The following is a 22,802-nucleotide window of genomic DNA, read 5'->3' on the forward strand; positions in this document are numbered from 1 at the left end:
AATGCAGGCAAAAGGCAATTTTTTTTACAGTGTAACAAGCCTGGGTTATCTCACCTGACTTGCAGTGCAGTTTGACATGCATTGTTTGCCATCAGCTGCCAGGTAGAAGTTGGTGGGACAGGCACACTTGTAGCCTCCTCCAGGTGAGAGCAGACACAAATTACTGCAGCCTCCATTGTTGGTCTGGCATGGGTGGTCAGCCACTGAGGAAGAAGGAAAATGTACACAGGCAGAAAAGAGGGCAGGTCAGAAAGGTAGGAGGGCACAGATGTAGATATACAGGTGGCAGTGAGTGACGGTGGACTTGTCTGTACCCTCAGGCTGGCGGTACGGGTGGTAAATGTGGATGTCCATCGGTCTGTGCAGGGTGCTGATCAGCATGGTCTTGTTGATGCCCATGGTTTTATGAGCTCTGTTGATGGACTTGGTCTCCCAGTCTGTCCAGTAGATGTACTCCTCAAACAGAGTCATAGCAAAGATATGGGGGATGTCCTGAGTCAGTACTACAGGAGCGAAGACACAAAGACAAATGAATCAGAAACAATAACATGGTAAATAAAAGGAGACAGTATAAGTATATCAGTGTGTGTGAATGCATGTGTGCATATGTGTGTGCTCAATGTTCTTAATTCATTGCTTTTTATTAATCTACTCACCAAAAATCAGTGATAAATTGGTCAAGTCTCCATACACACTAATGCACTCACATATAAATACAAGTATTTTCTTCTTCTTTTCTTTCTTTCTGTGTTATCATACATAGGCAATCATTTTTTGCTTACATAAGTACAAATAATTTGATGTATGTGTGCTACCTGTGTGTCTGTTGGTTCCATCCAGACTAGCAAACTCAATATAGTCCTCCCGTGCATCGGCCCAGTAGATGCGGTCATTAATGAAGTCCAGTGTCAGGCCATTGGGCCAGGTGATCTTGTCTTCCACAATGACACTCCTGTTGGTGCCGTCCATACCGATCCTCCCTATGTGGGGGTTGTCACCCCAGTCTGACCAGTACAGGTACCTGTCAGGGACACGCTGTATTAGATTTATTATTCATAACAAATCAGATATCAAAGTGGAGAAACAATGTGGTGACAAAGTCAGACCTGGGTAAATTCTTTTTATGGTTTGTTTTAGCCTACATAGGTGCCAGATGTCTTGGGTTTGCCAAAGAGAACAATGAGTTTCAAAAAGTTAAAAAAATTACAAGAAAGTATTTGAATGTCAGTTTAGTCTATTTTTCTGTAATTGACTGCTAATTGACAACAACAATAGAGCATCAATTGAATTGATCTGTTGGTAAACTGTATCCATCTGGCACCCAAGGAGGGTAGAATAAATACAGAGAATGCTGCGTATTCATAAGAGCTAATTTTGTATTTCAAATCAGTCTCTTTTAAACACCATGTCTTGCAGGTGCAACATTTCCTGCACCTTCATCATACGACACTGCTCTTACCCATAGCGCACATCCACAGCCACAGCACGTGGCTCCCTCAGGCCGTGGTTGACCAGAACTGTCCGGTATGCCCCATTCAGCTTGGATACCTCGATAGTGTCCCGTCCCTTATCACACCAGTACAGGTTTCCTCCCACCCAGTCAACAGCCAGACCATCTGGGTTGCTGAGCGATGTGCGGTGAAGGACCTAGCAAACGCCAATGCAGTACATACTGAATCTGCTCCTCACGATAAAGGCTTTCGAATTCTATTGTTTTTCCCAGGTTTTACATTGCATCCACCAGCACACAAACCACAAATGATGCTAGCAATCGCATAAATCATGTTACAAGTACTATGTTGAAAAGGAAAGGCCAAGCAGGTATCACCGACACATTCATCCTCCCCCCATCTTCCTGTGACATGATACTGTCACACTCACCTGGACGTCGCTGCCGTTGATGTGCATGCGTCGGATCATGCTGCCCTGGGTGGTCACGTCTGTCCAGTAAATCATATTCTGCCGATAGTCAAAGTCCAGAGCCACCGCGTTGTTCAAGCCCTGTCAAACCACAGCAGCTGCATCAGCAACAAACTACAACATGACAAATGGTTTGCAGGATTATAGCCAGTTGAGCAGGACGTGCTGTGTCCGGTAGTCTCACCTGTTTGAGCAGTGTGTAGTTGGTGCCGTCCAAGTTGAGCTTCCTTAGGTAGTAGCGGTTGGCAAATATGAGGAAGGGCTCCTCATCTGGAAGAAGGGAGACATTATATATAAATGGGTTTACATTAAACGCGCACCTGAAAGCAGGACTTCCTCATTTGTCGTGTTCCTTACCAGAGGTGGACTTGCAAATGGTTGGGTTTTCGGGGCTGAGCTGGAAGCCCTCCACACACAGACAGTGGAAGCTGCCGTGTGTGTTGATGCAACGCTGGGTGCAGGGATAGGTGGTAGTGCACTCATCTATGTCGATGCACGTCTTCCCATCATCCTTCAGACGGAAGCCAGGGTGGCATCTACACTGTATTGAGGCAAGGCACAGAGCAGGTAAAGACCCACAGACCCAGCAGGTGTATGATGCTGACCTTGTGTCTTAAACACTCGTCTTTGGAGAACCCAAGTCACCTTTTTGAGTTGTTTACTAACCTTGAAGCCTATTTTAAGATCTTCACAGAGCTGGGAGCAGCCGCTCAGTTTGCTGTTCAGGCACTCATTAACAAAGCAGTTCAGCTCATCAGAGCCATCACCGCAGTCGTCCTTACGGTCACAAAGCAACGTCTCATTGACACAGTTTCCATTATTGCAGGCATATGCGGTGTCATTGCATTTCTTCTCTGTCGGGTGAAAGAGAGTGAGAAACAGAAAGGAGAGAAAATATCAGCCAATGAGACAGATATTATTTCAAACCCTCGAGCAACATCTTCAATCAAGACTGACAGTGTTTTCCAGTTATGAAAAAGCAAATCACAAATATTAGTGATGCTGGAGTAGCTATGAGCATCTAACCTGGGCCATTGCAGCGTGGGTTCTTGGGGGCTTCATCTGAGTGGTCATGGCAGTCAAAGTCTCCATCGCATTCCCATGAACTCTGGGTGATGCAGCGGCCATTGGCACAGCGGAACTGGTTGGGTCCGCATGTTGGATACTCTGCAGCAAGAAACAGCATGAGCGTAAAAGGAGAGCTGGAAGAGTTATTAAAGGGTAAAGTAGGAGGGAGGAGAGTGCTTTTTAAATCACTCCTTCTGGAATAAGAGGTCAAAGGTCATCCACTCACCACACTCCATGGACTCATCTGAGCCGTCGCTGCAGTCTTTGTCATGGTCACACACAAAGTGCTTGGGGATACACTGTCTGTTCTGGCACATGAACTCGCTGCTGCTGCACGTGTTGTTGAACACTGGGACACAAAAATAATTGTTGGATCAATGAAACAGAATAATGACAATAAGCAGCGGCAGAAAATGGGGATATCTCACTGTAGTAGATTATACTTTGTGCTACCTATATTTCTTTTTGTTTGTTCATTTTCTAAATGTATTGATTTTGAGGATATCCAACCCTGCCCAGTCCCTGTCCTCACCACAGCCAGCTTTGACGCTCTCGTCAGCCCCATCAGGACAGTCTTTGTCCCCATCACACTTCCAACGCTGAGGCACACACACATGAGATCCAGGACACTGGAATGCCTCAGGACTGCACGTCTTGGTCTCTGTTGTGGAAAAGGGTTATTAAAACATGAATGCCTTTGATGTTACCCTGACTGCTGTGTTTAAATATACTGTGAACTCCAAGGACAATGACAATTTTTGGAATGCTTAGACTCTGCGGTGTTAGAAGAAGCAGAATGGGACACAATCTAATCTTTAAACTCCATATCATATGCATAATGGTTTGAAGCTGGTATAAAAATCAAATCCTAATGTACTTGTTAACCTTTTAGTCCATACTGCACTAGAGTAACGCACAGCAGTCACCAGCTAAATTCTCATATAAGATGCACTGAAATGCACAGAGATTGAAGCGTCAACTGAAAGAGTACCTAAATATCCAAGAAACTGGATTTCCTGAATTCACTGCATGAATTTTTTGACAGGTAATAAAACTCAAATTGAACCTGAATCTGTGCTTTATCCACACAGTCACTGTCTGGTAACTTACAAAGCTATCAGAGTACAAAGCCAAGCATTAAAAAATGCACCTCACCGCAACTGTTTTTGTATTTGTATTTACAAAATGTTTGTGCCTAATACTCACTGCACTTGCTGTCCTCGTCGGTGCCGTCACCACAGTCGTCAGCTCCGTCACACACCCAGCGGTTGGGAATACAGCGGTGGTTCCCACACTCAAACTGGGAGGCTGAGCAGAACTTATCTAGAGGACCAGAAGGAATGCATAAAGTGCAAACGCCAGACCAAAAAACAAAGCAAAACAAAGCAATGCTCAGTAACGCTTCAGCTGGTATAGTGACCTTTTCAAAGAGTCTGAACTTACCACAGTGAGCCTCGTCAGCCCCATTCTCACAATCGTTCTCCTTGTCACAAGTCCAGCTCATAGGGATACAACGTCCACTAGGACAGGCAAAGAAGGGTGTTGGACATTTTGTTTTCCCACTCCCTAGTGGACAGACACACAAGGAGAGGTTACAAATGAGAGTTGAGATAAAAGAAAAACAACAAAGAGTATTAAAAGCAGTATTACGAGAGAAATAGAAAAATTAAATATCAATTGCTATGTTTTTCAATTATATTTTCTTCTGAAACTATTTTAATTCATTTAACATACAAACTTCCATTGTTTTTGCTTATGTGCCATTTGGAATAGCCCAACTTGGACTTCACGCCTTAATACATCTGTAAAAAATAATTTCACTCTTCCTTTGGATAACATATGTATATTATAAGGTCCAAGTTATGAAAATATATATGTGTGTATGAAAATATATATGTGTGTTTTAGAGGTTGTTAAAATACCTGGGCAGTTTCTTTCATCCGAGAAGTCTCCACAGTCATTAGCACCATCACACTGCCAAGAGGACGCATAGCAGAGTGTGGTGAAATCGCACTTCTGAAATATCACCCCCTTCACCCCCAGATGGAAGTAGCTGGAACAGTCCGTGGCAGCTGAACAAAGAGGGCAGCATTACTTCATACCGTGGCCTGGTACTAAATATTGTCTTTTTAAATAAAGTTTAGTTAATCTGATCGTGCCGAGTCAGTCCGCTAACTTACAGCAGTTCATCTCGTCACTGGCATCCTCACAGTCCACTTGCTGGTTACACTTGCTGGAGTTTGAAATGCAGCCTCCATCTCGGCACTGGAACTGCTCCGCTGAGCACAGTGTGGCTGACACACACACACACAAAACAATGAGAGAAAGGGATGTGGTCATACTGGACATAATTCAAACTTAAAATAGCAAATGATTGTGGGGCTGAAAATTTGGTCAGGTAGAAGGCTCAGCTCACTGTTGCAGAAGAGCTCATCTGAATTGTCTCCACAGTCGTCCTGTCCGTTGCACCAGGAGCTGTGTCCCACACACCTGCCATTCACACACCGTCTGTAGCCCTTCTTACACACTCGGTTGGCTGAGGACCACAGACAGAAATGATATAGAGTCACATTACAAATGTAAACAACAAGAATATGGTAGACAGTATTTTGACTACTACCTATCAGTAGTAGTAGTAGTAGAAAACTTTTCTCAGGAATCCAATCAGCTCATCTCTTTGAGCTTGTTCTCTCTTTCTCTCTCTCTCTCTCTGTTATCTGTCTTGGTCTTTTTTTCCACTCCCGTTCCCTCTTGTCTCTGTTCCGTGTTATATGTTGTGTGTCTTTCAGATCCCAGTCCAGTTCCAGTTCGTGCTCCGGTTATTCTTGTCTGCCTACTCACCTTCCCGCCTCTTGCATCACCTGTCACCTGTCTCCGCCCTTCCCAGCTGCACCTCATTCCCTCATTACCCCCTTAGTATTTATACAAGTCCATTTCCCTTTGTCCTCTGCCAGATTGTTCTAGCTGTTTTCTCACTAGTCTGTATCCCGCCTTTCTGTTCTACTTGATTTCTAGTCTGCCCAATTTTGATATCTGCCTGTTTTCCTGACTGCCTTGTAGCCTCTAGTTTTCCTGGTACCTTTGCTTGTTGGACTGCATTACCGTGTTTTGACCCTTTGCCTGATTACTGGATTGCGAGCCTGCCTGTCTCCATTAAAGACTGTTTACCTTACTTCTACCTCTGCCCTTGAGTTCTGTGTGTGAGTCCAAGATACAACCCTGACAAGTTTATTATCCCTCAAAGGGAAATTGGTCTTGCAGCAAATCAATAAAAGACACAATATATTGTACAGACGATATACAGTATAAGACAAAAGCTAATCACACATGTTGAATTGATACAAGCAAACTCACCACAGTAGGACTGTTTCTCATCAGACTTATCCTTGCAGTGGGCCATGCCGTCACAAGTCAGGGTGTAGTTGACACAGTCTCCGTTTCCACACTCAAACTCATCAATTTTGTTACATGTAGTGTTCAGGGCTGGGGGGGGGGGACAGCAGAATGCACTCAATGCCTTGAACCACATGGAAAATGATCAATATTCATTTCAAATTCATTCAAAGCGAGTCCCCTTACTGTGCCATCCATTACATTTTACATTAAATTATCCCACTGCCTTTCTTTTATTACCTATGCAGGTGTTGTCTTCCAAAAGCTTCCTGTCACCACGGCAACTGCAGTTGACCCTTCCCTCCGAGGTCAGCAGACACAGGTCCTGACATCCTCCGTTGTTTACACGACACAGAGAGAACTCGCCTATGTGGAGACAGGGGAGAGTTAGACACACACACACCCGAGTGATGATTAATTAAGAATTTCTGACCCCATCCCCACCCCCACCCCCCACCACGCAAACAAACATCGATTCACCCACATATGTATTCATAGCAACACACAGATACACCTGCATGAATGCAGCCATGGCTCCTCTTGTGTCTAATGCATAATTCAAAGTGACTAAATCTAAATGGGATTTGCAGCTATTACCACAGGGTCTTGTGTGTGTGTGTGTAGTCAGAGAGAGGGAGAGAGAGAGAGAGAGAGAGAGAGAGAGAGAGAGAGAGTTGGACCGAAGGAGGCAACCCGAGGGAGAAGAAGTCTGACAGTATGGTTGAAAAAAAAAAGCAAGGCTACATTGATTTAGAAGGATACAGACAACGAGAAATGGAGAACAAGACGAGATGGAGAAATTAGGTGGAAAGAGGTATAGATAAAGGTGAAGAATGATGATTCAGAAGGCGTGTGTGTGTGTGTGTGTGTGTGTGTGTGTGTGGTAATATAGGGCGATGGTGGGGTTGTGAATCTCAGGTGGTCCCATTCTGGAGGTGTTTGCAGCTCCTCTGCTGCTCTGTCACACTCCCAGATTACTTCTGTCACCTCATTAACTGCTCTGTTGGGGCAGAAAAGCATCTGTGTATGTGTGTGTGTGTGTGTGTGTGCATGTGTGTGTGTGTGTGTGTGTGTGTGTGTGTGTGTGTGTGTCTCTGTGTGCCTGTGTGCGTATCTGTGTGCGTATCTGTGTGTATTTCAATACTCAGGAGCCACCTCCTTCAAACAGGCTCATATTGAATTTAATTAGTTAATTCGTTGTGATTTGGCCTGATGGCCTGATGTTATTACCAAGGAAAGAACAGTAATCTATGAAGTAGTTTAATTTCAGAAGATATTACCTCCTGAAATCAGTTCAGTAAGTAACAAATAATTGCTCAAGAGGATACTTCAAACTCACTTAACCACCTGATCATGTATCAGTAATGCCAAATGTGTTATGCTTTATAAGCCAAGGTACACAGTGACCTGGGTTTGTACTTTTTATGTATTTTTTACTTCTTGTTTCTGTTTTGCAAGTATTGTGCTGTGTGTGTGTGTTTATGGATGTGTATGTATGTACATACATACCCCAGGAAGACTAGCTGTTACAGCAATGTCAGCTAAACAAGGATCCTAATGACACTAAAAATGCATTTGTCTACACACCCACAATAACCCCCCCCACACACACACACACACACACAAACAGACAAAGAAATATAATACAAACGTGAAACAGTACAGACTTGGATCCCTCACTGTGTGTAGAGACTCACAGCTATTGGTGTCGTTGGCCACGGCAACAATGCCCATCGGCTGCTGAGGGATGTCCGCACGCAGCACCTTCATGTCTCCTCCTGTGTATTTGTCAGCCCGGAGCACAGCCCTCCTCACCCAGTCAGTCCAGAAGATGTAGTCCCCGTACACAGCCAGGCCGAATGGATGGACAGGCTCGTTCTTCAGCACCACCTACAGGGGGCAGCACAACCACAGTCATGACCTCACACAGTCAGGAAATTCCACCCGTGCAACAAATTTGAACGGATAAACAAAATTGCCTGATGCTATTAGGTCATCCAATACTTAATAGAAACTGCAGTACAAATATTTGCATCACGGTTCCTGATGGACACCATGTGAGATGTGCGTGTGTGCATGTCTGTATATGTGTGTGTGTGTGTGTGTGTCACTCACGTAGCGCCGACTTCCGTCATACTCGCAGCGCTCAATCTTGTCTAGTGTGGCATCAGAGAAATAGAGTTTTTCAGCACGGTGGTCTATGGCCAGGCCGTTGGGGGTTCGGATGTCACTACCAATGATCACTAGGACATTGGCACCAGTCAGGGTGGCGCGCATGATACTGGGAGCCTGCTCGTTCCAGTTGGTCCAGAACATTAGACTGCGGAGAGGGAACAAAAGAATAATCAGTGTTGTGTAGCACATTTTTACACAGAGGAGGGAGAATATTCCATGTATGCGGGTATAATATGACAGTTTTCCTGCCCAAGGCTAGAATTTAAGCTACGGAGGAGTTCTGACCCCTGACACTCGTCCAGAACGAAGGCTCTGGGGTGGTCGTCTCCGGACATGGTGACCACAGTGTGTCTGTCAGCGGCTCCCCAGCGGCCCTGATCCACGGTGTGGCGGGTGATGGTGGAGGTGGTGTAGCTGGTCCAGTACAGCATGTCCCAGCCCCTGTGGTACGCCAAGCCCTCCACTGAACCCACGTCTGAGAGAGAGAATAGAAGAATGGAGGGGAGAGGGGGAGTGAATAGACATAGGAGGATAGAGAGAAGGGCCCATCATAGGGGGCAGAGAGACATGAACCCCATCATAGAAAAGGGCAAAGACAGAGAGAGAGAGAGAGAGAGAGAGATAGGGAGAGGGAGAGAGAGAGAGAGAGAGAGAGACATAAAGCCAGAGAGAGAGAGAAGGCGATTTGGGGAAGGAAAAGAAGCACGTCAATCCCAGTGCTGTGTTAAAAGGCCATGTGTGGACTGTCTGCCAGTAGCACAGTGCTGGCAGACTGTTGGATAGCAGCACAGTCAGAGCTACGGACATGACGGCCTGGTATTAATGACCTAGAACACTGTGTGATTTGAGGATTTTATCCAACAAATAGCTCACTAAAAAGGTCACAATACCAGTTAACAGCGAGCATATTACTTTCCATAGCACTACCTCATCAACAGATGAGAAGGAAAAGTTCAAGCCATTTTTCTGCTCCACAGCCTTGAAATGCGTAAGAGGTTGAGCTTGTGAGCTCCACCCCTCCACAGAGGCCAGAGGAGAGGAGAGAGAAGAGTCAGCCAAGATGGAAGAACACAAAGTACTGTAGTGGGTGACAGAGAACAGCTGCTCTGCTGCTGAGGAACATGCACATGAGTGTGTGCGCACATAGACACAGACACACACACACACAGACACACACACACACTTGTGTACTTCAGCCAGTCAATAAGGAGTTGCACATTTCAAAACAACCACACACCCGATCACCCCGATGCCAAATGATTGGTAATAGTCGTCTGCTTGTTATTGCAAAGAAACGGTGAGAGTCTAATGATTAAACAGGCCTTTTCCTGGGCAGGATATGACCTCAGCACATCACAGTCCTGGCCAGAGGATCAGGGAGGTTCACCACCAGGTGGGACACTTAGCACTACACCTCAACTTCTCCAGTCCAACGCCATGGACGTGAATCAACATTTGTCTGGCCAATGCTATGTTCAGATTCTGAATGAAGCAAAGCCATCTAAGAGGCTAGGAACTGGAGAGCCAAGCAAAGGCATGCGATGCAAAAACAACTCTCCTCTGCTTTGCTCACTCATAAATCAATGCCTTAAAAATCAATAAAGTGTAACATGAAATACATTCACCCCTATTTCCTCTTTCTTCAGTGCTGTTAATGACTTGTAAATCTTTAGCCCACAGCACTCTCCACTACAAATCTTGCTTTTCACTTCTGTATATCTTCACCTTTTTGACCTATGTGTAGGCCTATCTGTGTTTCTGTACATTTTCCCAAGTTGCCTGCAGCACTGGAGTTGAATTTGTAGCACTTGAGTTAGGTCCAATGTTGGTTATACTGACACTGATACACAGTTTTTATGGTACTTATCTGGTTGTGATAGCACAGGACACTTCGCTTCAGTGCTTGCTATCAGGACAACGGTCAATAATTACCCTGATTTTTGAAGGCAAACAGTCTCGCTGTCTGTCTCTCTTTGTGTATGTACATGTGTATGCATATGTGTGCAGTGACAACATTTCTAGACAATGAACAGATCCTGTGAGAACATGAACAGAAACTCTGGACTCTGGGAAAAATATTGTTTGGCCTCATCAGACCCTCCCACAGAGAGCAGGCCAGCCCACGTCTCTCCTGCTCTGCCATGATAAGTCCAGAGTTCACCTGCCATTTACTAGGATTCACCCTCTGTTGCTATCCAGCTATTCACCTCTCTTCCTCTTCTCCTGCCGTTCTTTCCCTCTCTCCAGAGGTCCCTTCTTTGGAGCCGAGAGCAGGCTGATTGTGGATTACTGAGCGTGGGCCTGATTGAGACGTCATGTGGAGTAGCTGTCTTATCTGAGCTGACAGGAAATCACACAATCCGCAGCATATAGCTCTCAGCACTCAGACACGGCCACTGCTGAGGAAAGACGGATGCTCATAGCAGGAGGCCAGGGGAGCAATGGAGAGCCCAGCAGCTAGAATCCTACAAAATCACAAGCGTGGGGTGTGACATTGCGCCATCCCCACCCCCGTCCCTCCAAACAGCTCATTGAAGCTGATTGCAAGTACTGAAATGATTGAACACTTGATTCACATACAGCACATAGGAAGCAGCTCGACTACGAAAATAGCCATTCACTGGACGTGTTGTCAAGGACTGTTTCTGGGAGGTAATGTCTTTTTCACCATGTCAGGACATGAATGTGTAACAGAGTCATTCACCTTTAGTCTTAACCGATTAATTTTGTTGGTCAAAGCCCCCATGGTTGGAAATTATTGGGAATCTTTGTAATGTTACAGCTATTGACCCACAGTCTCAGTAATCATTCCCACACCATGTGTTATCAGTAGTTTTATGACCAGCCCGAGTATATCGATCCACTGTCAACTAAGAGCTGTAATGTTTCTCGTCTAACAACAACCCAACTGTACTCAAACCGTGGCAGCATTACTGGAAGACATCTCAATAACTGAATATTACTGATGACAGGAGAATGTTGTGGAACTCTACTGGTGAGGAGGGTCTGCAGGGGAACAACAGTGACACTGGGAATGTGGAGCAGGTTCTAGTTCCAATCCTAGATGCCTTGATTCTGGTACTGGGGGTGGGGGGACACACCCTGGTGATGGTGATCCTGTGTGGGAGGCGGAGGAGGGGGGCAGGACTTGCTGGACAGTCTCCCCAGGGCTCCTTGACAGGCACAGGGACAGATGTCCTCCTGCTGGCCCTGAGCGCTACAGACCTCCTTTTACTCTCCATGCTTCCCTTTCACACAGTTGCCATAGCCATGCAGCAATGGCCGTTCGGGGACTTCCTTTGTCGTCTGGTGGGCTTCCTGGGATCAGCCTGTTCCTCTGCGAGTGCCTTCACTCTGGCCATCCTGGCTGTGTCTCGCTACCTGACTGTGGTGCGGCCTGCCAGGGCCTACTGCCTCCTCTCCCCTCGCAGGGTGACTGTGACTGTTGTCCTGCTCTGGGTCCCAGCCTGCTGCCTGGCTGCTCCCCAGCTGGCTTTTCGCTCTGTGGGAACCCCGTGGCAGGCTCCTGACGGCCTGGCCTGCTTCGCCTTCCTGTCCCACCGAGACGAGGTGGCCTACGGCTTGTGTCACTTCCTTGTGGCCTTTTTGCTTCCGCTGGCCACCATCGCCGTGGCGTACTGCACCATCTACATGTTCCTGTGGCGGAGTCAGCAAGCTGGCAGGGCCCCCCAAGTTGAGCGCTACCAGAGCAAGGTGACCCAGACTTCAGCTATGCTGGTGCTGGCCTTCACCCTGTGCTGGCTGCCATCCTATGGCCTTACGCTGGCCCTGCTGGTGGACCGCAGCTCTGGGGCCACTGGCACCTCACCACGTTATGGGCCCTTCAGCACGTTCGCCCGCCTCATGGCCACCTCCTCTACAGTGGCCAACCCCATCCTCTATGTGTTCATGTCCCACAAGTTCAGACAGGACCTACTGGGGCTGTTCAGGAGGGGGGGGCAAGCGGCCAACGGAGCTGTCTCTAGCTAGTGGACAGTATTACTTCATCAACAGCTACCCTAACATCCCCGACAACCTGACAGGATACCATAGATGACATACCAACTACTGGGAATCAATGGAATTACAGTAAAACAGACCTAGCTGAGTTGTTTTTCTGAAAGACTCTCATGAGAGATAATTACAGTAAGTGCTTTTCATTGTGAAAGCTTAAAATGGACATGACAATATGATACCATTTATTGTCCCGGGGGAAATCCACATTACAAGGCAAAACAACAGTGCAAATCATACACAGCAGCAGACGACATTCAACACGACTAATGTTCACAACATTCACAGTTAGTGAGACAACTTTGCAAGTGCATATAAACATTTACCCTGGGAGGGGCTGCACTATGGGGACACGCAATCCTGAATCATACTATTCCTTGTAAAATAGATTAAAGTAAAGGCACTTTGGTAAAACATTAACAGTGCATCTGGGCTTTGTTGCATTGAGATAAAGTGAATGAAGGGCTATCTGTCTCTGAGTCTGTTTACGTTTGCATACAGTCTGTTCTCAAAGATGAAAAGACTTGAAAAAGGCTTTTCCTTTTGTTTTTCCAGTGTTAGGGTTAGAAGTGTAGTGTTAAAATAAAGGGTTTTGGCTACAACTTCAGAATAAAGGTTTCCCAGGTCTGTTTAGATCAGTGAGAGATCCAAAACTTTTTCTTTAAGAAGTTCCAGCTGTTTTCTTCCCCAGGAAGACTTCTCAATGGTGGGTCTGCTGTGTACAATGGAGATTCTTTGTTTTTCAAGAGAGAGATGAGAAATGACTCGACATATAAGAGGGGAAGAGACAAACAATCAGAATATCCAAGATATCAAGTCTTACAGTTTAACCTTTTTACTAGTAGTTAAACTGCATGTAAACTCTGCAATACACAAGATATCAACTGTGGGTGGATGAGTATAGATAAACTTGGAAAGAGGTTGGGTAGAGACTGTTTGTTAAAGGACTAGAGGAAGCTAACAAAACAGACCTACACATACGTAAGGTGTATATAGGTATACTCACTCTCTACCACAGTCTTGCGGTCAGAGCCATCATCGTTGATCTGCTGGATGTTGCCAAAGTGGATGTCGCTGAAGAAGATACGGTTGGCTCCCTTCCCTCCTCCTCCTCGGTAGTCAAAAGTGAGTGCTATGACGTTCTTCATGTGCTCCGGGTCTTCAAATGGTTTTATGGGTGCGTTTAGATTGTTTTCATCTGATAGGTGAACACTCTTTAGTATAGTTCGCTCTGAGTAGAGCAAGTAGCCATCATAGTCACGGCAGCTGCTGCCATCTTCAGCCAGCATTCCATGGGCACAGGCACACGTACGCTGTCCGTTCCCACGGAAAAGACAAAGCTGCTGGCACCCACCATTGTTGTCTTTGCATACATTTGTTCCTGTACAGAAATATGAAATAGATAACTTGATCAATAATTATACTAATCAAATGTGAATATTTTATGCATATGTAAAAGTGTATGTGAGGAAACTTTAGTTATATAAATACTTTAAAACATACTCAGCCCTTCCATGTAAAACAGACCTGTTACAGTAAGCTAAGCCAACCAGACAGAGTCAGTGCTTACCTTGCTGTCTGGCTCTGTTGAAGACCTTGATGTCTTTGAGCTGTACACCAATACCTGTCCTCAGAGACACAGAGTCTGTGGCGTTGTCTTTACTCCCTCTTTTTATGGAGCCGTTAGCATGGGTCCTGGGCCACAGCAAACAGACAAACAGCATTAAAGAGAGGCTGAAGCTAGCAGATGAGAAAAAAAACTTACAACTGTGGGCGAATAACAGTTACAAATAAACCAAAATTATATATCAACGAGGGCAAGTAAGACTGAGGGTGAGGGGGTATCTGACCTGTCACTCCAGTAGATGTAGCTCTCAAACACAGACACAGAGAACATGTCCATGTTGTTGTTGGCCAGCACCACCTCCCTGTTCTCTCCGGTCTCCAGGTTGATGCGCTCAATCTTGTCTGTCCTGGCATCGCACCAGTACAGCAGGCCCTCCTACACGTACACAGATAATAGGAGTTGCAGTGGTGTTTGTGCGATGTCCATTGTGTGCACAGACTGTAACACAGTAGTTTGAATAAAAGAGAGGTGTCATTGGACAGTACCTGGTAGTCAATGGAGATCCCATTGGGCCAGCTGATACTGGCATTGACCAGTACAGCCCTCTGAGTGCCATCCAGACGAGACCGTTCAATACGGGGATACTGGCCCCACTCTGTCCAGAACAGGTACCTGCGCACACAAACACACACACACACACACACACACACAAAGACATCAAAGCACATAGACAACTTCCTCGATAGCCGAGAATGAGAGAGCTGCAGCGACTACAGACAACTAGCTACTAGCAGCTACTAATAACTGGAGCTAGAGCCAGTGTTGTCTCCTCTTACCCTCTCTCAGGGTGGACAGTGATGGCGCGGGGCTTGTCCAGGCCCTGGGAGATGACCACGTAGCGGAAGGAACCATTCAGTCTGGCCACCTCGATCACATCAAAGCCTTGGTCCGTCCAGTAGATGTTTCCTGTAGAGGACAGAGAAAAAGTGATGCTGCGTGTGTATTCATGGGGAAATTTACACTCTGTCTGTCCGAACTCCTTTTTTACACTATTATGAATATCTTGTGAGACTTAGACTTATGACAACACAAGATGTTAATATTACTTAGCAATAGTTTAATAGTGAGTATACTGTAGATTGTTGTGGGGAAACCTGAAAACAGGTTAATGATAATGACAGGTTAATGGTTAATGAATGATTGCTTAGTTTGTTGTTCACTGGTCTATAATACATTAAGTTGTGTTTATGTGGCAGACTTGTCTCCCTGGGGATGATATTTGATAAAGTGGAGTGTTAAGATGATAGAGGTGAGTATGGATGACATTGGATGAGGCAGACAGAAGTCACTTTTAGTCAACATGGAGTCAGTAGCTGTCCATGCTACAGTCATGTGACTCTAGGTACTCTAATAACCTAATCTTTCTCACTGTCTCTTTCTGTGTCTGCCCCTCTCTTTCCTGCTCTCTCTCACTCTGCAATAGGCCTGTTCTCCTCATTGTTTTCAATTCATCTCCCACAGAGAGAGCAATAGAGTGCGAGAGAGAGAGAGAGAGAGAGAGAGAGAGAGAGAAACACAGAGACAGACTGAGTGAGCAGAAGTGATAGAGAACAGCTACACTGAGAACAAGAGTGAGACACGGGATATCAGTATGTGTTACTGATAGTGTTTTAATTCTATGACTGGGGCCATGTACATTACTGTAGTATGTTTGCCTACATGTCTGAAGTGTCTTTCACCTGCTATCCAGTCGACGGCGATGCCCTCCACCCTGCCGATGCCATTGGTGACCACGTCCTCTCTCCAGGTCTGGTCTCTCTTGGCCCTGCTGATGGTGCTGAGACCCATGTCCACCCAGTAGATAGTGTCGTTGTCTGGGAAAGGGAGAGATATATATTAGAGTTGAGCTGAACTGAATGTACTGTAGAGGTGTAACGCAACACCACTATCTGTATCTGTGTAGTGCCACTATCTTTATCTGTATTGGTATCTGTATTTATAAATTTGACATGTTATTCATTTTGCATTCCGAATAATGTTTTTGTATTTGTTTACATCCCTACTGTACACAACCCCTATCTCTCCAACTATATGCAAAAAGGGAATGTAGCTATTATTCCAGCTACATCAAAGAGACAAAATACTTTCATGCCAGGGTAATTCTTCCTTATCTAACCTTCTAGCAAAATATAGTAAACTTTCCATCCCAAACCTCTTTGTTGTAAAGGGACATGGTGAGACTTACCAGCATGGAAGTCTATGCCCACAGCCAGAGAAGTGCCGGACACTGGCACCAGGGCGTCAGACTTGTCCGAGGGGTCCAAGGGAATGCCACGTATGCCCTCATGCACAGAGTACAGCAGGAAAGAGCCAACACCTACAACAAACCAAAACCACTTTTTGACCTTTTCAAATTTCGTGCTGCATCAAATAAATAAGAGTAAATACTTTATGCATGAAACCTTTATTAATTTCATCTTTTTTTTTTATTCAAATTTGGCTGAAATGAAAAAATGAAAAAAATGCATGTGTGTATCCTACCCTCGCAAGACTGCTGCCCACTGCGGAGGCTGTATCCTGCAGTGCACATGCAGGCTCGGGTGGTGGGGGAGGTGGGGAGACACAGCTGGGAACAGTCTCCATTGTTATTACTGCAGAGATTGGTGCCTGGGAACACAACAGCACCAGAACAAATACACAAAACAAATCAAAGAGCAGTTACAGAAATGTAAACAGATGTGCACAAGCTTAGATAAACAGGCAAACACACACAGCAAGCAAAACACAGATTAAATGAGACGAGCACTCATTTGCACATTGCTACTCATTGCTTTTTCCAGCAATTTGACCAAAACAAATGTTGTATAGACTCAGGAAAACATGACGTGTGGCAGCCGGCCCTGCACCTTTCTGCACAGTTTCATTGTAGATCTTCATGTGCATCATGGGGGAGGTGCTGTTCCTCAGGACTTTCCAGTTGCCTCCATCCTTCTTGTCGCAGGTTCCTATCTGGTCAGTGCCTTGGTCCGCCCACCACAACTTGTCTCCTAAAGGATACAGCATGGCAGGATGGTCAACACTCTCCACTAGAACCAACTCTAACATTCTAAGCATCAGGAGCAAAGTAACAGTGTGACCATTGGGACACTCCCTCACGCAGCAGGCATGCAAATACCATGCATTTTCAAGAATCTAAAATATAAGATAGTTTTGATTTGTTTAACACTTTTTTGGTCACTCCATTTGTGTTATTTCATAGTTTTGATGTCTTTACTATCATTCTAAATTTTGAAAAAATAGTAAAAATAAAGAAAATTGTGTGTGTCCAAACTTTTGACTGGTAGTGTATATCGCGCCAACGTTCTCTCTGCCCTTCCTCTCATTCTCTACTGTGGGACTGAATATGGCAATGAAAAAAACATCACTGACTTAAATGGACAACAGCTTTGAAGAGACCTACCCATTATAGCCAGAGCAGTAGCCTTGGTCAGTTTGCCCTTGACCCCCTCCAGCACCTCCAATCCAGAGCCGTCCATCTTACAGCGGTTGATGGTGCTGTTTCCTGAGCTGATCCAGTACAGCTGCTCACTGTCAAAGTCAATGGAGAGACCTGGAAAACAAAGGAAGAGCTGGGTTGTAATGACTTGCCCTGCCACTAGGGTGTGCTGCCTCTTACGAAGTCATATTCAGGGTTTACTGTCCTCAAAGACGAATCAAAACAGTAGGTCTGAAGAGGACAGGTAAGGCACCAATCGTCTGAGAGTCACTCACCGACGGGGCCTTTCTGATTGGTGAACAGGACACTGCGGTTACTGCCGTCTGTGTTGGCCATGCTGATGTTGTCCCCATCTGTCCAGTAGAGCTTCCTAAAGGAGACGGGCAGAGAGAATCAGCAAAGCTATGCCACAGCTGGTGGAAGATTTTTATAGCCTTTGAAGCATTTTCTAGCATTTTATATCACCATTTACAGTGGTGAGAACAGTCATTAAGCCTCCTGGTAACACGACCACTTGATTATAAAATACTTTAGGGATAAATTTTAAGTTTCGTACAGAAGCAGTAGATTATTGAGTTTGCAATGGATACCAAAATGTACGTGACTCGAATATGAATGTGTTTCATCAAATGCAATGTGTCAGCTTCCATTTAAGGCTCAACCAAGTTCAATAGTGTGCAGGTGGAAGCTGATTAGGTTAGGTGAAGCAGAAACCATATGGCTGAGCTGGCCAGTGGGAGAGTAGAGACTCACTAAAATTCTATTTCAGAACATTCAATTCAGCATCTGAAAAATGTTAGCCTCTAATTCGCCATCCCAACTCCAACTCATGCACCCACACGCGCGCGCACACACACACACACACACACACACACACACACAGATAAACACCTCTCTTGCTTACAAGCAAAGTAAACTTGGACAAAGTACTAGATGGATGGATGGACACACACACACACAAACATACATAGGACATACTGTATATAGGACAATGTGATTGCTTTAGCATGCGTGTCACTGTGTTTAGACTGTGTTTAGCCTGTGTTTAGGGGGTATTTATCCTCTGCCCCCATCCCCCACTTCCTCCCAAAAGCAACCACTTCCACCGCACCCTTCATTTGTTTGTTAACATGCATTTAAATAAAGTTTCTGCAAACCATTTAAACTCCCACTGTCTCGTGTTTGCACACATACAAACGCACACACACACACACACACACACACACACACACACACACATACAAAGAGTTCAGCCCTCCCCGACTCCATCTTTGCCCCCACCCACTCCTGGACTCATTTTGGGCAGTGTGTTTGTGTGCCAGTTCGAAAGAGGAGACAGCCCCAGCATATGGATCCAGCATCTGCTTCTCATTTTCCCCCATGCCAACAATGCTCGGATCGGAAACATTCCTCTGCTTAAGTAGGCTAAGTCGTTCAAAGAGAGGAAGGAGTATACAAAAAAAAGACAAAAAGGCAGAGACATTTCTTAAGAAAATATCCTTTTTTCATTCGCCTCAAGCACTCACAAGCACACATATTCCTGCAGGACTAAAGAAAATACATAAACACAGATGGCCTGTCTCTGATCCGCCGGTAAGAGGAGAGGCCCTGGCCAGGTTCTCTTGGGGGAGTTGAGGGGAAGAGGTTTGAAGAGAGAAGAAGAGAGGAGAAAGACGGGCCTATCGGCAAATGAGACAGGAGGGGGACAAGGTGTAAGAGAAAATGAGAAACAGAAAGAGAGGCAGAAAGAGACAGAGAGCGTGTAAATAATTCACGGATAGTCTATCTCTGAGGACAGAAGCTGTCTTTCAAAACAAAAATGGAAGAAGAGAGAGAATGGAGAAGAGAAAGATGAAAGATGAAAGATGAAAAAGAGGACGGGAGAAAAATTGGAAGCCCTTCCTGAGTGAGAAAGCTGTCAGAGGTTGGCCACCATCTATACCCAACTACACTGTCTGTCACAGCAGACGGCAAACAGTAGGGAGCTTGATGGCCAGACCATGTGTATGTGTGTGTGTGTGTGTGTGTGTGTGTTCTATCTGTGTTAGTGTTGTGGGTTGAAGGTGAAATCAGCAGGGTGTCTGAGAGCCATTTCTGAGGGTTTCACTGATCTTGGTGTGACATCTCTGTGTGTGCATCGTGTGTGTGTGTGTGTGTGTGTGTGTGTGTGTGTGTGTGTGTGTGAGACCAACCCCAGTATTGGGTGCAGCACCAGACAGTGTGGTTTGTCCAGGCCCTGGATGACAGCATTTTTGAAGGAGCCGTCTAGTCTGGCAACATTAATCTGTTTCTTATTGGCATCATAGCTGGTCCAGAACAGGTTCCTGGACACCCAGTCTACTGCCAGGCCGTGCGCATTGGGCAGATCTGAGGGTGGATAGACAACACACACAGTGATGAATAGACATTTTCATTCATGCTGTATTAAAACAGATAATGCAAACAAGCCTTTTTTGCTAAGATTATTTTTTGGGCATTTTTTAAAGTAGAGAGAGACAGGAAAGATTGGGAGAGAAGGGGATGACAGATTTGTACCCAGGACCATTACATGGATGTGTAACGCAATATACAATAGTGTGTATTTTATTGTGTTGCCTCTCCGTACCAGCGGAGACCACAGTCTCAACTCCAGTGCCGTTGATGAAGGCTCTCTTGATGGTCTGGGTGCGGACATCTGACCAGTAGATGCGGTGCTCCATGGCGTCGTAGTCCACCACCGTCACATTGTCGATGTCCGGCACAGTGAAGGAGATGATGTAGTTGTAGTACGGGTTGTCGATGTCTACTCCTCTGATCTCAATCTGGCGAGCATACAGCAGGAACTGACGAGACTCTGCGGGGGAGGGGAGACGTTCACATGCATCCTACAGGACTTCTCCTAAGCTTCAGCAGACAGTCAAAAGCACTGGATTGGTGTAATCAAGAGTTAAGGGCAGCTTCCAGTCAAAAGGCTTAATACAACAAATTCTATAAGGGCAAACGCTTGAGTGGACACCAATGCCAGAGTTGTGGATAGGTTGGTTGCAGCGTGGGTGAATCTGTTTATTGTTCTTGCCACTCGAGCAGACAGTTCATCCAATTGCATCTCTGACTCCAGTGATTGTGTTTGGCTGGCTAACTCAATAACACAGCCATGACTGCGTGAGTGAATTCAATCAGTGCTGATGCATTACATTGGCATTGGTCTCAACAGCCTTATCGTTTGACTGTGTGCAGCTCAAATGATAGACAGGGAGAAAGAAAGCGAGAGAGAGAGAGAGAGTAACACAGACAGCCTGTATCGACCAAGCCAGACTAGGTGGTGAATGTGGAGAGTTGTGGCTGATGCCTGCATCAGACAGAATGGGGCTCTCCATTCCATTACCTCTGGAGATAATAGAAAGTGCTGCCCTGAATACTAAACTCACACACTGAATAAATAGGCTCACTCTCACTTTCACAGACAGACACTCCAATGCGCACCCAAGCTGTCGCAGCAATACCACCTCAAAGTGAAAAAAGTCTGGATTGTTTAATCCTCTCTCTCTCTCTCTCTCCCTCTCTCTCTCACACACACACACACACATAAATGGAAATAAACAATTCTGCAAGGATAGGGATTACACTGTGGTACTCAACTACAGTTTTGCCAAGACAAGCACAGGGGAAAAGATAATCTGCCAGCTCAGAGGGCAGTCAAAGAGTACATTTTCTACAATAACTGTGTGTGTGTGTGGGGGTGTGTGTGTGTGTGTGTGTGTGTGTGTGGGCACGCTTACCATAGCAGGTGTGTTTGTCAGCGCCCAGCTTCATGAGGTGAGGACAGGCACAAGAGAAAGTCTGATTGTAGTTGATGAGACAGAGGTGAGAGCAAGGTCCCATACCATCGTTAGCCGCACATGGGTTAGGAGCTGGAGTGGAGAAAAGGTGGAGAGAGAGAGAAGTGAAGACAGAGAAATAGTAAAATATATGTACTTCACATCTCATAAATCATGCATATGTAATATTCCTCGTTCTTCCTAGGGTTTGTCACACACACAGCGCAGTGGCTGTGACAGAACAAGCTAGTTACAGGCTAGTATTCTGGGTCACTTTGGCCACATACTGGATAACATCTAACTAACTATAACTATCATGGAACCGGACCAAAATTACAAGATTGCAGCTGTGTGTGTGTGTGTGTGTTCTCACCCTGGGGCTGTCTGGATGGATGGTAGACCTGGAGGTCAAAAGGTTGTGTGTTGGTTCTCTGGACCACAGTCACATTGTTTCCTGTCCACTTGTTTGCCTTGGCTAGCGTGTTGGTCCTCCAGTCCGTCCAGTAAACTTCTCCCCCATACATGGTGACGGCGAAGGGATGCGACAGATATTCATGTCCCCTCAGAACCTCGATCAGCCCAGAACCATCGTACTTGGCTGAGTAAATAGCGTCAGACCTGGGTATTGTACAATATTGAATGACAATATTGAGATGTCTGGGTATAGCTAAAAGATACATGCATCAAATGTGTATTTCTGTGTGTGTGTGTATGTGTGTGTGTGTGTGCCCTCTGTTTGACCTGGCATCGATCCAGAGGATGCGGCGCTCCAGATAATCCACAGTGAGTCCATTTGGCCAGCCTCCATTGCCAGTTTCCTTATGGATGGTCTTCCTGCCCTCTCCACTCATAGATGCTGCTTCGATCCTCGGCAAGCTGGCATCCCAGTCTGTCCAGAAGAGGATCCTGCAGCATCATACCACAACATGCAGGTGGGGTCAGCTATTTAATGAACGCTATACCTACTACCCTCATTAGAACATTTAGGGTAGGTCCAGGATCAGTGAGGATCAGTCAAGGATCAGTCAAGTCAAGCGACCAAAACATTCAACCTTTAAACCTTTAAATCATTATTAGTAACTGAGTAGATCCCGCTGTAGAAGTGTTCTCTTTACAAGCAGGGTCTGTAGACAGTGCAGTACTTACCCGTCCCGGGGGTCCAGGGCGATAGCTCGAGGGTGCTCCACCTCCCCGGCAAGCAGGGTGGTCCTCATGGTGCCATCTAGCTTGGCCACCTCAATCTGATCCAGGTTGCTTTCCACCCAGTAGATGTTCCCTGCTATCCAGTCCACTGCCAGGCCCTCGGGGGTAGCCAGCCCATACTGGATTACCACATCAAAGCTGGTTAAAGCTGGGAGGAAAAGGAAAAAGG

General features: G+C 45.8%; 2 protein-coding genes across 3 annotated transcripts in view; one reads left to right on the top strand and one right to left on the bottom strand.

Moving 5' to 3' along the window:
- The window catches only part of LOC139655014 (low-density lipoprotein receptor-related protein 1-like), a 96,716-nt gene that overhangs the window by 10,472 nt on the left and 63,442 nt on the right, over nucleotides 1-22,802 (bottom strand). For both annotated transcript variants that reach the window (XM_071532310.1, XM_071532318.1), the window contains exons 25-62: nucleotides 22,577-22,781; nucleotides 22,172-22,336; nucleotides 21,804-22,048; nucleotides 21,392-21,523; nucleotides 20,239-20,466; nucleotides 19,826-20,000; nucleotides 17,909-18,003; nucleotides 17,598-17,747; nucleotides 17,044-17,184; nucleotides 16,679-16,804; nucleotides 16,383-16,514; nucleotides 15,877-16,011; nucleotides 14,974-15,103; nucleotides 14,683-14,809; nucleotides 14,421-14,572; nucleotides 14,141-14,265; nucleotides 13,577-13,951; nucleotides 8,842-9,031; nucleotides 8,497-8,701; nucleotides 8,079-8,271; nucleotides 6,622-6,747; nucleotides 6,343-6,471; nucleotides 5,405-5,524; nucleotides 5,169-5,282; nucleotides 4,911-5,060; nucleotides 4,432-4,554; nucleotides 4,195-4,311; nucleotides 3,521-3,649; nucleotides 3,215-3,337; nucleotides 2,947-3,087; nucleotides 2,587-2,774; nucleotides 2,278-2,461; nucleotides 2,105-2,190; nucleotides 1,882-2,001; nucleotides 1,460-1,647; nucleotides 816-1,021; nucleotides 315-503; nucleotides 55-203 (exon numbers count right to left, since the gene is read on the bottom strand). In XM_071532310.1, coding sequence (XP_071388411.1) covers nucleotides 55-203; nucleotides 315-503; nucleotides 816-1,021; nucleotides 1,460-1,647; nucleotides 1,882-2,001; nucleotides 2,105-2,190; nucleotides 2,278-2,461; nucleotides 2,587-2,774; nucleotides 2,947-3,087; nucleotides 3,215-3,337; nucleotides 3,521-3,649; nucleotides 4,195-4,311; nucleotides 4,432-4,554; nucleotides 4,911-5,060; nucleotides 5,169-5,282; nucleotides 5,405-5,524; nucleotides 6,343-6,471; nucleotides 6,622-6,747; nucleotides 8,079-8,271; nucleotides 8,497-8,701; nucleotides 8,842-9,031; nucleotides 13,577-13,951; nucleotides 14,141-14,265; nucleotides 14,421-14,572; nucleotides 14,683-14,809; nucleotides 14,974-15,103; nucleotides 15,877-16,011; nucleotides 16,383-16,514; nucleotides 16,679-16,804; nucleotides 17,044-17,184; nucleotides 17,598-17,747; nucleotides 17,909-18,003; nucleotides 19,826-20,000; nucleotides 20,239-20,466; nucleotides 21,392-21,523; nucleotides 21,804-22,048; nucleotides 22,172-22,336; nucleotides 22,577-22,781 — 6,008 coding nt within the window. The remainder of the gene's footprint in view (nucleotides 1-54; nucleotides 204-314; nucleotides 504-815; nucleotides 1,022-1,459; nucleotides 1,648-1,881; nucleotides 2,002-2,104; nucleotides 2,191-2,277; nucleotides 2,462-2,586; nucleotides 2,775-2,946; nucleotides 3,088-3,214; nucleotides 3,338-3,520; nucleotides 3,650-4,194; nucleotides 4,312-4,431; nucleotides 4,555-4,910; nucleotides 5,061-5,168; nucleotides 5,283-5,404; nucleotides 5,525-6,342; nucleotides 6,472-6,621; nucleotides 6,748-8,078; nucleotides 8,272-8,496; nucleotides 8,702-8,841; nucleotides 9,032-13,576; nucleotides 13,952-14,140; nucleotides 14,266-14,420; nucleotides 14,573-14,682; nucleotides 14,810-14,973; nucleotides 15,104-15,876; nucleotides 16,012-16,382; nucleotides 16,515-16,678; nucleotides 16,805-17,043; nucleotides 17,185-17,597; nucleotides 17,748-17,908; nucleotides 18,004-19,825; nucleotides 20,001-20,238; nucleotides 20,467-21,391; nucleotides 21,524-21,803; nucleotides 22,049-22,171; nucleotides 22,337-22,576; nucleotides 22,782-22,802) is intronic.
- On the top strand, nucleotides 11,515-12,546 carry LOC139655059 (galanin receptor type 2-like; the record flags this gene model as incomplete). The annotated part of the gene is made up of 1 exon (XM_071532367.1): nucleotides 11,515-12,546. A coding segment is annotated over one exon (1,032 nt), but the record flags the coding sequence as incomplete, so codon positions are not given.

The sequence above is a fragment of the Centroberyx affinis genome, unplaced genomic scaffold (assembly GCF_046629955.1).
Source record: "Centroberyx affinis isolate AG114_WGS23_722 - 3 ecotype Tasmania unplaced genomic scaffold, CSIRO-AGI_Caff_v1 ptg000151l_1, whole genome shotgun sequence".
NCBI classification, from domain to species: domain Eukaryota; kingdom Metazoa; phylum Chordata; class Actinopteri; order Beryciformes; family Berycidae; genus Centroberyx; species Centroberyx affinis.